General features: G+C 34.8%; 3 protein-coding genes across 3 annotated transcripts; 2 read left to right on the plus strand and 1 right to left on the minus strand.

Moving 5' to 3' along the window:
- Positions 1–1,343: 1,343 nt before the first annotated feature.
- LOC107007036 lies at positions 1,344–6,125 on the minus strand. The gene is made up of 3 exons (XM_015205511.2): positions 5,754–6,125; positions 4,283–4,441; positions 1,344–2,007 (listed from the first exon to the last, which is right to left on the minus strand). The coding sequence occupies exons 1-3, from the start codon at positions 6,021–6,023 to the stop codon at positions 1,648–1,650; spliced, it is 789 nt and encodes a 262-aa protein (XP_015060997.1). The 5' UTR covers positions 6,024–6,125; the 3' UTR covers positions 1,344–1,647.
- Positions 6,126–6,938: 813 nt separating this feature from the next.
- On the plus strand, positions 6,939–11,971 carry LOC107007366 (serine hydroxymethyltransferase 3, chloroplastic-like). Its single transcript, XM_015205960.2, has 12 exons — positions 6,939–7,097; positions 7,830–8,086; positions 9,046–9,241; positions 9,444–9,618; positions 9,697–9,814; positions 9,890–10,002; positions 10,115–10,237; positions 10,416–10,520; positions 10,679–10,765; positions 10,836–10,943; positions 11,339–11,411; positions 11,491–11,971. Exons 2-12 carry the CDS (start codon positions 7,876–7,878, stop codon positions 11,763–11,765), a joined length of 1,584 nt encoding a protein of 527 aa, XP_015061446.1. The 5' UTR covers positions 6,939–7,097; positions 7,830–7,875; the 3' UTR covers positions 11,766–11,971.
- A 1,273-nt stretch (positions 11,972–13,244) lies between these two features.
- Positions 13,245–13,971, plus strand: LOC107005648 (uncharacterized protein C6G9.01c). The gene has a single exon (XM_015204292.2). The coding sequence runs from the start codon at positions 13,423–13,425 to the stop codon at positions 13,807–13,809; it is 387 nt and encodes a 128-aa protein (XP_015059778.1). The 5' UTR covers positions 13,245–13,422; the 3' UTR covers positions 13,810–13,971.
- Positions 13,972–14,913: the final 942 nt, after the last annotated feature.

Raw genomic sequence — 14,913 nt, forward strand, 5'->3', positions numbered from 1 at the left:
GCCCTTTATCTTACCTTAAATGCAGAAACATAAGCACATCATTAACAGAGGAAGAATGACATGAAGTAGAAGAATATAACTAATTCTAGTAGATGTGGCTGGAGATTCTTAACTTCACGCTACAAAATGAAAATAATTTCAAAACGTCGATGCAATAATAGGAAGAAACTTTATGCTAAACCCACATAGAAAAAGCGAGACAACGAAACAAATATTGAAGCTTGAAATCATCAACAACAAAAAATTATCGAAATAAAAGACAAGTTTGAAGACATCGGGATGAGATGTTTATTGACGGGAGATAAATATCTAACAACTTGATTTCAAATTCAGCTACCTAGTTATCATTATTAATGCTAATGCAAAACATAAGTAACAAAGAATTAATGTTAATGCAAAACATAAATAACAAAAATGTCATAGAAAATTTTGTAGATTCGGAGCAAAGCCATAGCCAAAAGCGACAATTCAGAAACTCAAAAAATCAACATTTTGAGATGTATTCTCAGCCATTCTAATCCAGCTCAATCAGAATAAAAAAAAGACCGAAGAATAAAAGAAAATTTGAGCCTGTAAATTATTAGTATCTACTAAGCAAATAAAAAGATCGAAGCAAAGATATAGAAAACCATATCAGCCAATAACTTCAGAAAATTTTGTACATTCAGAGCAAAGCTATAGTCAAAAGTGACAGTTGGAGAAATTCCAAAAAATCAAAATTATTTTATCAAATTACTGCATGCAAGAAAACAAAACAAAAATCTGAAATAGGAATAACTGAGGAACAGTATCCTCACAATCCAAAAAGAACAAGGCAAACAAATTCACCCAACGAAAATTGAAAGTACAACGATTTAAATTATTGGGGCTTTCAAAGCAATAGGAAATCGAACATCAATAACAAACCCAAGTGAAAAAAGAAGAAAATATTAACTCACCCAGATCAAATTTGGTCAAAGGAAGATAAAATGGAGAAACATTTCCAAAATTCAATTTTTAGGGATATAAAGATGACACAAAAAATTGAAGAAAACATGAAGGATCCTTACCTGGATAGAATGGTAGAGAAAGGAGAAGACCTTTGATGTGCACTGAGATAAACGATGAAGACAAGGAACGTCTAAATTGAAAACACAGCAAGAAGACACGTAGCAACAATTTAGAATTGAAAAGACTAAAATACCCCTAGACTTGTGAAACAGACATGTTGAAACAAGCCTCTTCTATTATAGTAGAAATGTCACAAGGGCACGTTATTTGAACACCGTTATCTATAGCATGGGTCCCGTTTTCTAAAATTATGTAACCTTAGATACTTCAACCACAAGAAACTTCAAAAAGGATTAAAGGCCTTGAAAGAACAGTAGATCAGATGATTTTGCAATGGAAAAAAAGAAGAGAGCTCATCAACACTGATCCATTTGTGTTCTTACACTGACATGAAACTTCACAACAAAGTGATTACTATACAGGAAAAAAGACGGAGGTGGAAAGAAAGAGGGTAGGGGTGGGGTGCGGGTAGGGGGTGACATACCGACCAGATTACCTATCCACATTAGTCTCCGTCCCCATAGAACACGAAAACAAGAAGGATGAGAAACAGAACAACTATAGAGAGTTGGTTTGATTTGTCAACTGTTTATGATATCATTGGCTAGAGACAACAACAGCATTTTCATCAGTTGGTGCCGAGTCAGAGGTAGCTGACTTCTTTGTAAGGGACTTGGGAATGTCAAGGTCATCTTGCACGCAACGTTGCTGAGGGTGGGAAAGAAGTGTACACATATGACGGAATAGGACACGAGTAAGCCCCTGACCACTCTCAAATATGTAACCCTCGTATTCACTGACATGTTCCAGGGCTTCGACAAGGGCATCATACACCTTTTGAGGGCAATTGTCAGGTCCAGGTTTGTCATGAAGGTAAACTACGTCCAAAGTGAAGAGCTTTTGGGTAGCAGGCCATTGATGCTGTGGTGGTATAGATGACCTACAATATAGAAGTACCTGCATAATAAAGAGAATACATGTTAATTAACACTTCCTAGCAACCAATTGTACAGAGAGAATAAATTTGCAAGCATTAGATGTTTATGAAAATGTATCGAATAATCATTTGCATAATATTGGCTTAGGATACACTTAGATGAGCAAACATGATCAGTGAGTAATTGCGGACCTTCAACTTGTTTGGGGCTGAGCTGTAGTTGTGATCATTCAGAGAGAGCATCTAGTGAGGAATGAGAATGGTTCAAACTCAAAATTTACCAGTAGATCAAAGGAAATGAGAATCACTGAATTTCATGAAGGTAAAAACCCATTTTAGATCCCACAAGACACTGAAACATAAAAACCCCTCACTGATAAGAGGAAAAGAAAGGAAGATCTTCTAGGCACTCTCAGAGTCTCACATTCAAAAGATTTACTTAGCTTTTATGTGGCTATCTTTTGAGGTAATTTCAGACCTTTTGCCACTGATTGATGCAGTACTTTTAAATGTTGGTATTGTAACAGACTTATTACAACCTGCACGTGGCATGGTACCGTGGACATGAAACAATAAAAGGACCTGCACGCACAACTGAGATGTAATTTAGAACACAAAAGCAGTAAACATTGTTCAAATAATCAAAAGAAAACACTTCTGATTTGACACTGTCGTAGTTGGAGGTTTCCTGTATAAACTAGAACTTCTCAGTCAATAAAACTAATTGATAGTTGAAGGAGGTGACAGCTGGTGTTTATGCTTGCAATATGACCTTGATACAAGTAAAGACCTTTTTAGTTTTCGGAAGGAAGTGGAAGATGATACTTGTATGCATATAGACACCTGAACCTACTCTCAATCGCATCCTTCATTTACCTTGATAAACACCATATGTAATCCTTATCAGATATACCTAACGTCCAACTTAACATCAATTCAAACTGGTGCGATCTTTCTCAGATTCACATGATTATTTCAGGAAGTTTATCTTCCCTTCTTCTGTAGCTTTTCTGCATCTGTTCATCGTGATAAACAACTACCTAAAACCCACTATTAGATCTCATTCTTTTTCATCTTAATATCTTTTCATTATAGAAGTTGTTCATCTACGCGTTGGCAGCCCATGACCCAGTCTAGATATAGCTAATGCCACCTGGAAGCTATTTAAATTTTTTCTAGTCAACCTTAATACTAGAGACCAGTATCCTGCTTTAAGTCGCCTTAAATAAGGTATTTTCCCTGGAGTGGAGAGACCACTCTCTTGGACTTTAAAGTGTTTTAGTACAAGAATTAACATATGGAAAAGCAATATGTTTGTAAACTTAAAGTCAGCAAGTTTTCCGAAATAAAAATCTCGTTTGAGGTGGCTATGAGATGTGCAAACAAACAGAACACATCTTTTATTTTTACCTATACATAAGCACCCCCCACTAACATCATGGTAATTAATTTCATTGCTTCTGAATCAAAGACTGATAATGAATAAGATGAATGACTAAACAAAAAAGATAAATCCCTTAATTTGGTAATCTAGGCTAATTTAGGCCAACTAAATCAACTAGAGAAGAAAGTGTTACTTTCCAACAATAGCATGTATAAGTGGCATGAAATAAAGCAAATAAAGGAAAGAAGAGAACTACATTATTAACTTCATCAAAAGAAAACTACATATTTAATTGTAAAGTTGATCTCCTTTCGTCCTTCAGTTGGATCTACTAGCTTTTCTGAGAACAAACTAAGGATTATGCTGAGATACTATCTTTTTATTTTATTCAGAAAAAGAACCCAAATACGTTACCAAAACTAGAATTATCTTCCCCATTCTCATATTGGTGCTAGGATATTTGGTCTAGCTGTGTTCTTAATATCTTGTTTGCTAAGATGAAAGTGCATCAAGAGTAGTCACTCATATGGTGCTTGTTCTCTGCAACATTCAACCTCAGAATCCGAAGACTCAATATTGGTTGAGACACACAAAATCAAAGTTGTATTTCACTTAACAACTCAGATACCGTTACTTATTGCTACAGCACTATCAACCACATGATGAAGCAAAACCATTTTTTTAGAGTAGTCGTGCTCAGATTAATAGCTAAGAGATGATTCTAGAAATAGAACACATCTGCTCATTACATTGCACCAAAATTGAGTAGCTGATTTACCATGCGTCATTCATATGCAAAATAGCTTCTATAATTTTCTTAGCGAACCAAATCTTTAACTTCTCAATATAAAATTTCAGCACCAGATGTACTAAAGTCAAATGAAAAGACACATTGCTAATCACATCCTTACCACCCTGAGTATCCGATTTTGTGCACGTGTCTTTTTGGCTTCATGAGCTGCCACTCGAAATAGTTGAGTAAGGTCTGCATGGCCACAAGGTGAATCTACTGCAATACCCCGGCATGCAGAAACTACTGAGTCAATGTCACTAGTAAACTCTTTACGAACCTTCATCAATAGAAATTTGAGAAGACAAGTCAATTTCAATACTCTACGTCCACCTATCTCCCCACCAGTAAATTGGAACAGGAAGATAAAGATTTGATAAGATAACTTAAGCAGGCCATAAAAGTTTCAAAGAACTTATACTACAATAAGAACATAAATATATAGCTGAGCAGCTCTTGGAAGTCATCAATAAAAGCAGCATAAGTTTATGTTTGAAATCATTCATCGAACAGGAATACATCATAATAGCGAAGGGGGAAAGTGAGAAGAAAATGCATCAAAGTTAAGGAGATATATAAACCACTCATACACTTTTACAAAGTCCGTTCATGCTAAGAAGCAGGATTCTACATCTTAAAAAGCAAGTATTCCTACCAGTGACAACAAATCGTTTCATGCTTGCAATTATTAAGTTTGACAAGTTGTACGATAACAATAGAATAGTGATGAAAGTAACGTGTTGAAACAGTATCTGAAGTATCCCCATCACTAACTGCATCGAATTTCTTAAATAACACTAGGAAGACTACTCCATTACAAGCTTAAGAGTGTGGCCACAGAAAATACTTTAGAAGACTAATGCACCATCTAAAGTTGCGTGATTTGGATGGCTAACAACTCATGAAGCATTTCTAACTCAAGAGGTATGACGAGAAGGGGATACACCTTCGATACTCGATAATAATGGGGCTGTCCCTCTACCCCTCCACTTAAATACTAGACTTAGTTTGCATGATATTAGCAAGAACTAATTCTTTATACACATCAGAATTCCTCATGTTAGCAAGCATTTGAAGAAACAAAAAAGTATCATAACTGCCTCATATTATACCAGAACAAAGAAAAAGGTCTGCCTAATTATGCAACCGAAAAAACTAATACTCCTTCCATTCCAGTTTGTCTGCCTTCCTTTTCTTTTTAATCCATTTCAGAAAAGAATACTTCTTTTCTTATTTAACAACTCTTTAATTTCAATTGACACGTCTAAAACCACAAGATTTAGAGGATATTTTGCTACATTACATGTCAAACCACAACATTCAAAAGTATATTCTAATTTCTTAAACTATGAATCAAGTCAAAATCCTATCAACAAATTGAAATGGGAGTGGCTATTATAATTTCTTAAACTATGAATCAAGTCAAAATCCTATCAACAAATTGAAATGGGAGTGGCTATTATCACATTATGGGAAGGATAGCAAAATCAATTATTCCACAATTACATATCTGAAATTCTACATATATTATGAGTATTACCCAATTCAAACTTCAATCAGCTCGAAGAAATTGCAAAAAAAAAAAAATTTACCCAAGAGGCAGATTTGCCAAGAGCAGCAAAAGCAAAACGGTGATCTGGATTAATAGTGAGCTTGGCATTGACGAATAGAAGGATTGCCTGCTTAATTGAGTCCAACCTGGTGTACGGTCTGCCGCCGGCAGCCGCAACCTTCATTTCAACAAGTGATTCGTTGTCCACATCTACACAGAACAGTATGTCTTCGCTTGCTAATCGAGTTGGTTGTAGAGTGTAACCACTCGCCGCCGGTGGCCCTGAACCTTGTCCTTCTACTCCCTCCATTTTTTCCGATCAGTCACTTTCTCTCTCTAGCTCGCTCTTTTCAGACAATTCCCCTTTGGGTTTCTCTCTCTCTTCGAAGGGATTTTGTGTTTTTTTTTTTAACTTTTTTAAATAATATTTGTGGCAAATAGTGGTTGTTGATATAATTTGTTATTATATTATTTTATTTGATAAGTATTTTTGGTAAATATTTTAAATTTTTAAATATTAGTTTTTTTTTGGTATTTGTGTTAAATCTTATTATTTGGGATATTTTGAAAATTGAAATTTTTACATCAAATTTATTATCTTTAACAAAAACATACTGTATAATAGTATTTGCATTGAATTACATAATTTTATATGTACACACCAAACNATATTTTTGGTAAATATTTTAAATTTTTAAATATTAGTTTTTTTTTGGTATTTGTGTTAAATCTTATTATTTGGGATATTTTGAAAATTGAAATTTTTACATCAAATTTATTATCTTTTACAAAAACATACTGTATAATAGTATTTGCATTGAATTACATAATTTTATATGTACACACCAAACTAATGATGAAATATTCGATGAATATGAAAGTGATGATATGATTATTAATGAAATGATGAACAATCGACTCAAATTAACATAGTTACATGTTTTGCCTATTACACGATCAGAGGAGGATCTACGATATCGAAAAATAAAAAATAATAAGCGTCTCACGTAATTTAGATTTGTAACTAATAATTTTTTCGTAGTTCGAATTTTATTAAATATGTAATACTTTCTTTTTTCTTGCCCACAATAATTAATGTTGAAGGTTAAATATAAAATAATAACATTTTTTCGTATATTAGAAACAACAAATAAAAAAATAATAATTTAATATCATAAATAAATAAAAATATCAATAATTGCATAACTCTAATCGACTATCGAATTTTATACTAACAACAAAATCCAATATTCAGCGCGCACTTTCCCATATAAGCTGCAGCTTAGCTAGGGTTTACTTTTTGGCTTCTTCATCTTCTCTATTATAGAGCACTTTATTCAAAGCTTGAAAAAACAGAGCAACAAAGGATATCTATATCTAATAGGTAAAAAAAAATCTTATCTTGAAGCAATATTTTTGATTTTTGAATTGTGTGTTCCTGTACTGTAATGCCTTTTTATTATTCTGCGAAAATTTGAATTTTTTTGATTCTAAATTGAGAAATTAGAGTGAAATTTCTGTATCAAGTTTGAATTTTTTTTTCTCGTTATGTTTAATGATCATTTTCTGTTTATTTTAGTTTTAGAAATTGAGGGAATTGGTCAATGAGGTGAGTTGAGAATTATGGATTTTCAGGTTCAAGTCCAAGTATAGTATCAACACACTAAGTGATTTTATCATGTATGTTCAAACCTAGGAGGATATAGTTGTCTGATACTCGTGTTGTTGGGAGGTAGCAAGTATTCGATATCTGATTCACACAGCACAAGTTTGGCCCTGGCCAACCATAATGGTGGAGTGAGGGATTCATCGAACCTCCTTCGGTATAAAATTACACTGTTTATACATGGTTAACATTATTTTTTGTTGATATGTAGCAGATGTTGAGCATCCTGCTTCTTTGTGTGTTTACTTGGATACCACGGTTTTTAAAATAAAGAGGAAATTTTGTGTCCTTACGCATTATTCCTTCTTTCTGTTTGAGAAAATTAGATGAAGAATGTTTGTATCAGAAGTGCAGTTTTTGATTTATTATTCATCTTTTTCAAGTACTTAAATATTTTCCTTAATTAAGTTGCATGGTCTATAATAAAGTTCTCTTCTTTTCTATGTGAAGGAGTTGTGGTTTACATAGAGGCTGTATACAAGTATTATAAGTTAATATGGAGGCTTGTAACAGAGCTGCAGTGATGGGTTCTTCTCTTCAGCAACCTGTTTGGTTTAAGGGATCAGCTTTCCCCTTAAAGGGTGAAGTGAGACTTAATGGGGTCAGATTATGGTCTGTTAAGCCTTGCAAAGCCTCTCAACTTGATGGGAGCTTGGTTTCAGGAAGGCCTCCTTCTTCAGTTTCTGTTCCTATCCCAGAAATGGGAGGTAATTTTTCAAACTTACGTTTTATTCCACGTGTACATACACATAAAACGATGCAGCAGATTCTTGGTGATAGACTTTTCCATTTTAGCGTCTTCTTGGCTTTTCCGTGTCCTCTAGTTTGTATACTACTACTAGTCTTTGATCTGTTTGTTCTTTTATATCCTGTGGGGTGTGAAATCGTTTTCTGGAGTTATTCAGTCTACATGTTTAATTTATATTATAAACCATATTAGTTAATGCACATGTGAGAAGATTAGATAATATAATTGGCTAACTGCTCTATATGCTAAAAGCTCTTGAAGCATTTTGACTAATGTGTAGTCGATTGGGATTTGGGCGTCTCATCCTTACTTCTGTTTCATGTGTTACCTTCTTGTTGTAGGGTTTGACCCCTGTTAATTCTTTGCTCATAGTAGAGTCTTGACAATTATGATCCAACTTAGTGCACCTACAGCCCTCTGGCGTGACTTCTTAAATCACGTAACTCAAGAAATGTGGAACACATTGACATTCCCGGATTTGGGGTTTTGAATTAAGTCCTTGGTAGCCTGCCAATTTACTGCATGGTCTGTGACTGTCCTTTTATTCATATCTACTGTTGGTACATCCAAAGCCATCAGCTTGTGATCTTATAATGTTCTTGAAATCAACCAGGGCACTGACATTATTGTTAGAACTCAGAGAAGTTCTGAAACATTTTATTGTATGTCCCTTGTCTTCGTTGACGAAAATGAATGCAATTTTCTCTTATTTTGACAACGTTCCATGGTTCTCGTACTTGAATAGTGTTTCTCTTCCTTCTCTTTCCCATGTAAGGGTTGTGTTAGTCAAGCCACTTCTTGGCGCTTTTCATTTCCTCATCCTAGTGGTGTGTGATAGTTGAAGTTGATGAATTTGAATTATGCTTGCTAGCTAATTCTGTTTCTCTGTTACTAAAAGATGTCCATTGCATTTTTTAGGTGCTGGGAACAACTTTGTAGATTATGGATTGGGTGAAGCTGATCCTGAAGTCCGTGGTATTATTGACAAAGAGAAGGAACGTCAATTTCGGAGCTTAGAGCTTATTGCCTCTGAGAATTTCACATCTCGAGCAGTGATGGAGGCAGTGGGTTCTTGCCTTACAAACAAATACTCCGAAGGACTACCAGGCAAAAGGTGACTTTTATCCCTATGAATAAAAAAAATGAAAAATAAGCATTTTCACATTAATTTTTCTTTATTATTTAATTTTTTGATTACTTTGTTTGATACGAAATGTGCATCTCTTGCTGGTAGCAAACTTGTTCTTTTTTTCCTTTTGCGTAGCTCATTTAACAATGTTCTTCCTTTGTAATTGTAAATAAATTCCCTATATCAGATATTATGGTGGAAACGAGTACATTGATGAGTTAGAAATACTCTGTCAAGAGAGGGCTTTGGCAGCCTTTAACTTAGATGGGAAACAGTGGGGTGTCAATGTTCAACCCCTATCTGGTTCTCCAGCAAATTTTGAAGTCTACACAGCAGTTCTCAATCCACATGACCGGATTATGGTTAGTTGTAAGCAGTCTCTTCCTGTTGGTCTTCTAGATTACATGGATTAGTATTTATCTTTAATATTTATCACTCAGGGATTGGACTTGCCTCATGGGGGTCATTTGTCCCATGGATTCATGACTCCTAAAAGACGAGTTTCAGGCACATCTATTTACTTTGAGTCCATGCCTTACCGCCTTGATGAATCTTCAGGTACCACATGCCTATATTGTAGATGCATTAAGCTTTAAGTATAATTGTAATCCAATTTTTGTTTCGACTTAACAGGCCTTGTTGATTATGACATGCTTGAGAAAACTGCAACCCTTTTTCGGCCAAAACTTATTATTGCTGGTGCTAGTGCATATCCACGAGATTTTGATTATCCTCGCATGAGAAAGGTACAAAATATTTGGAGTTTGCTAGTTGGAGTTACTGTTTCATATTGATAATTCACCGTATTGATATCTTATTTTCTGCATCTAATTATTTCTTTTGCTATACGTCCGAAAGATAGCAGATGCTGTTGGAGCCTTTCTCATGATGGATATGGCTCACATCAGTGGGCTTGTTGCCGCCTCTGTAGTTGCTAATCCATTTGAATACTGTGACATTGTTACCACAACAACTCACAAGGTATGATTTAAAATTCTTGGAATATTGTGCATAGCCATTCCAGCTCCTTCTACCCAGTGAAAAATAAAGTTAAAAAGAAAGTCACAGAAAAGACAAATGGAGAATGCAATGCAAAAATATTTTTGATGATTTTATTTACATTGGCCTGATTAAGTTTAATGGCAATGCTTTTTTTCAGTCTCTAAGAGGTCCTAGAGGAGGAATGATCTTCTTCAAGAAAGATCCTGTCCTAGGCGTTGATTTGGAATCTGCCATCAACAATGCTGTTTTTCCTGGCTTGCAGGTCAGTTTCATTTTCTCACGACACTAATTGTTACTCTACACTTTTTTCTTTTGCTCCCTGGAATGTTAAAACCTATCAATGCCTGGACTATTGGCACTTTATCTGTATGTTGAATAATGTGGTGAGTTTGACGAGCAATAGCATGGTTTTTTTCACAGGGTGGTCCACACAATCACACAATTGGAGGACTAGCTGTTTGCTTGAAGCATGCCAAATCACCTGATTTCAAGGCTTATCAGAACAAGGCAAACATTTTCCTGTCTTTTCACTAGATTGTGGCCATTTATGCGGGAAATATAATTTTTGTGTATGCAGGTGGTCTCTAACTGTAGAGCTCTTGCAAGCCGGTTAACGGAGCTGGGGTACAAGCTGGTCTCTGGAGGAACTGACAATCATTTGGTCCTAGTTGATCTCAGGCCCTTGGTAAGTTTTGCATTTACTCTATTTCTTGTCTAGAGAAGAAAAACTCAACTAGAACATGCAAATGTACTGGTATCGCAATCGTAGTTAATGAACTACTATACAATAAGCACCATAGACTACAGTTTTGTTGACGACTTTTATTGAACAATTTCAAAATTTGGTGGTTACTGCGGAATTGAAGTGCAAGCATATGAATTTGGTAAACATTGGATAGAAAATATTATTTGGTTGATTAATGTATTCATATAGAAAGTCTAAAGCAGGTCGTCAAACTCCGTTAAAGGATCCTTCTGGCTTTTACTTGTTAGAGTCTGTTTCTTACCAGTTATAAGCACCAACATGCAACCAACCTCGTCCTGTGAATTTTGATTAACCCGACTGCATATGCCAATTAGGGTACTGATGGTGCTAGAGTGGAGAAAATACTTGACATGGCATCAATCACGCTCAATAAGAATTCAGTAGCCGGTAAGTTTAGAAGCTTTAAACATTGTGATTTACTATCGACATCTATTATCTTGTCCTTACACCATCAATTAAACTTTAGGTGATAAAAGTGCACTAGTGCCTGGTGGTATACGCATAGGCTCACCTGCAATGACAACTCGAGGTTTCTCAGAGAAGGAATTTGTAACCGTTGCAGACCTTATTAACGAGGGTGTGCAGATAACTCTTGAGGCCAAGAACTTAGTCTCTGGTTCTAAACTCCAAGACTTCATGAAGTTTGTTACTTCACCGGAGTTTCCTTTGATCGATAAGGTGCTGGATCTACAAAGAAGAGTTGAAGCTTTGACAATCCAATATCCATTGCCCGGCTTGTGATGAAACATTGGTGGAGATTTTTCAGTAGCAAACTGGTTGTATGAATAGTATAACAGGCAGATTCTTGACAGTTGATAATGTAGGATGATTTCATGCAAATGCTGTCTCCCCATCCCCACCCCCCTTTGGGATTTAAAATGGAAAAAAGTGATCCAAAATTTTGAAAATGTGGAGGAAATATATTTGGTAAATGTTTTTTCTATGAATTTTTGTCCATTTTTTGTTCAAGCTTTTTATGAAGAACAAAAAATAAGCTTTTTTTTCCACTGAAGGAGCAAACACAATGTACAAGAAACAAGTGTGTTAGTTTTTTTCCTAAAGTGGAGTTATTTTCATTGCGATTAAGAAATAATCGGAGAAAATTCTTTCTCTAAATTGAGAAGTTGAGACTTTCTTGCTCTTTAAGACCGCTGTAAGGTCAATAAGACCGTGAAGAAGGAGATTGAATTCTTTCTTTTATATATACCGACTCAATTGTATATTTATTATACTATGATACATTCCTCGATAGCAATAGAAATTATTGTTTAAATTTTTTTTCCTATATTTAAAATTAGTAAGTCATTATTTCACGTATAAATATTATTTTTACCGCTTAAACAATTTTTTTATCAATTAAGACAAATATAGCCCCCATACTATATATTATTCTTTTCATTCAATAATACTTGTTTACAACTGATTTTGCATATTTTTAAAGAAACTATAAATACAAGAAATTTTTTATCATATCACCTTTTGAATATAAGAAATAGGTATAATACATAAATATATCCTTTAACTTGGCTTCAAATCACATTTATGCCCTTCAACTTTGGATGTGCACAAGTAGAGACTTAAGCTTGTATAAAGTTGAACAAACAGACACATGTCCTACATGTCATTTTTTATCCTACGTGTATTTTGACATGTAGAACTCATGTGTTTATTTATTTAAAATTTGAATAGTTAAAATGTCTGTTTGTGCGTTATGAAAGTTGGAGATCAATACTAAAATTTAAAGCCAAATTTAGGGTCAATATATGTATTATGTCTAATTAATACTATGTCTTGAAATATGTAATAGAAAAATAACCATACCTAATGATAAGTGTGAATTAGGAACTAAGTGTAGAATTATCTAGCGATTTCATAAAGTAGACAAGTATTGTTGCATGTTTCAAAATAATATAGTGGACAACTATTATTAGATAGAGGAGAGTATTAATAAGAAGAAGTTTTATATTTTGAACTATTGTTGGATGAATAGAGTAGTAAAAGGGAATAAATGTATTTCATACGAGCAACATGACATTTATTTCCGTTCTAATAGTTCGTAAAAGGGAATAAATGTATTTCGTACGAGCAACATGACATTTATTTCCGTTCTAATAGTTCGTAAAAAGAAATACATGTATTTCCTACGAGCAACGTTACTTCTGTTTCCGTTCTAATAGTTCAAGGATATTTTTGAAACCACAAAATCAAATTAGGAGCATTTTTATTCAATTTTCAATTTTGAATAGTTGAGGGGTTAACCCTAACTAGGGTTTAAGCTAAAAATCACCCCCAAATCGATTTTCTCTTCTTTCGCTTATCAAATTACTCTTCAATCTTCAAGTTCTTCTTCACGGTTCTGCTGAATTTAGGTATAATTCCATAGTTTTCGCTTCTAGCAATGCCAAAAAAGAGTAATTCGAAGAAGCCTAAAGCAGTGGAAGTAGCAGCAGCTGCTGTTGTAGAAAAGGAGAAACCAGTTTCTTCGTCTAAACCCAAAAAGCCCGGCAGTGAAATCGACGATATATTTGCCGGAAAAAAGAGAAAGAAACCGGAATTACAAGAAAAATCAAGCGGAGTTGCTGTTACAGAGCCGAAAAAGGCTAAGAAAAGCAAAGAAAATAGTGGTAGGATTCCGAAAGATAATGTGTTATCTGAGCCACCACGTCGGTCGAGGAAGAAAACGGCAGATGGGTTTACTTTATACACAGAAGAGGAGTTGGGTATTGGGAGGTCTAATGCTGGAGGTACTTCACTTTGCCCTTTTGATTGTGACTGTTGTTTTTAGTGAATTTTGAAAGAAATTGTTTGAGATTGAATGAATTATATCAGTTTTGTAATGAATTTGTAGTAGTATATGTCCGTTTCGAGGATGAAATTTTGTTCTTTTTACTGACTGGTGTAAGCTGTAACAGTTTTATTTGAATGCATGAGGAATTTTGTTTATAGATGTGAAGTTTTCGTTTTGGCGATGCATATTCAATTGTCTAGATTTTTGAAGCTGTTTCGAGTTGGGTTTGTGTATTCATGGAATTGTTCCCAATACACTTAGAGATTGAAGAAAAACTGAGTACACCTGATTGTATCTGTAAAATGGTAACATAAATTAGGATTATTTGGTTAAGTTTTGAGTGTGAAAGGATGTGCATATGATTTCCAGTTTTGAATAAGCAAACTTGGCTGCGGCATTTAGCTTACAAGTGAAATCCTAGATGGTTTACCTGTAACATGGTCTCCTGGATCTATGAATGGATGCTGATGCTGTTTAGGTATTTTTATTGCTGATAGGTAGATAAACCGTATAATGAGGCATCTTCGCCCGATTCCCCTAGTCATTCAATACATACTTTGTTTGGATAAAAGGAGCTAGACAATGTGATGGAAAAATGCATGCGGAGGAAGTAGTCCAAATCACCAAGTTCATCAAGGAAAAGTTAAAGCACAGACCATAAAACCAATCTAACAATAAATTTTTTGGAACCTATAAAGATGATATCTTTGTTATATCTATGCTAAAGGAAATGGGTAACTATACTCATTGTGGGAGTTAAGCATAGAGTTGTTTGGCCCACCTCTGCACAATTGTTGCTTGTAAAATAAGGAACAAAAAGAGTAACTAGCCCAAAGATTTTCTTTAAGGCAGTGTAATATGCAGCTAGTAAACTTGGGTAGACTAGTAAGGATCAACAAGGTCTTGCGGTTGCTCCACGTAATCAGTCAGCTACCCTTGATAAGAGCATCTTTAATGTCGAACTGACAAATGGACCAGCGTGAGAGAGAGAGGGAGAAAGAGAGAGATTTGTCGTCAGGAACAGGACAGCAATGATTGTGGTGTATAGACCAACTTCGTGTTCATCGACTAATTCCTCCGGATACTTGCCACCTCCCACTA

The sequence above is a fragment of the Solanum pennellii genome, chromosome 12 (assembly GCF_001406875.1).
Source record: "Solanum pennellii chromosome 12, SPENNV200".
In the NCBI taxonomy this organism is placed as follows: Eukaryota; Viridiplantae; Streptophyta; class Magnoliopsida; order Solanales; family Solanaceae; genus Solanum; species Solanum pennellii.

Excerpts from the sequence above, each read along its gene's own strand:
- LOC107007036 (XM_015205511.2), bottom strand. The coding sequence starts at position 6,023 with ATGGAGGGAGTAGAAGGACAAGGTTCAGGGCCACCGGCGGCGAGTGGT. Across the intron at positions 4,442-5,753 it reads TTGGCAAATCTGCCTCTTGG|GTTCGTAAAGAGTTTACTAG; the intron begins GTAAATTTTTTT and ends CTATTGATGAAG. Across the intron at positions 2,008-4,282 it reads AAAATCGGATACTCAGGGTG|GTACTTCTATATTGTAGGTC; the intron begins GTAAGGATGTGA and ends TTTATTATGCAG.
- LOC107005648 (XM_015204292.2), top strand. The coding sequence starts at position 13,423 with ATGCCAAAAAAGAGTAATTCGAAGAAGCCTAAAGCAGTGGAAGTAGCA.
- LOC107007366 (XM_015205960.2), top strand. The coding sequence starts at position 7,876 with ATGGAGGCTTGTAACAGAGCTGCAGTGATGGGTTCTTCTCTTCAGCAA. Across the intron at positions 8,087-9,045 it reads TCCTATCCCAGAAATGGGAG|GTGCTGGGAACAACTTTGTA; the intron begins GTAATTTTTCAA and ends TGCATTTTTTAG. Across the intron at positions 10,766-10,835 it reads TCAAGGCTTATCAGAACAAG|GTGGTCTCTAACTGTAGAGC; the intron begins GCAAACATTTTC and ends TTGTGTATGCAG.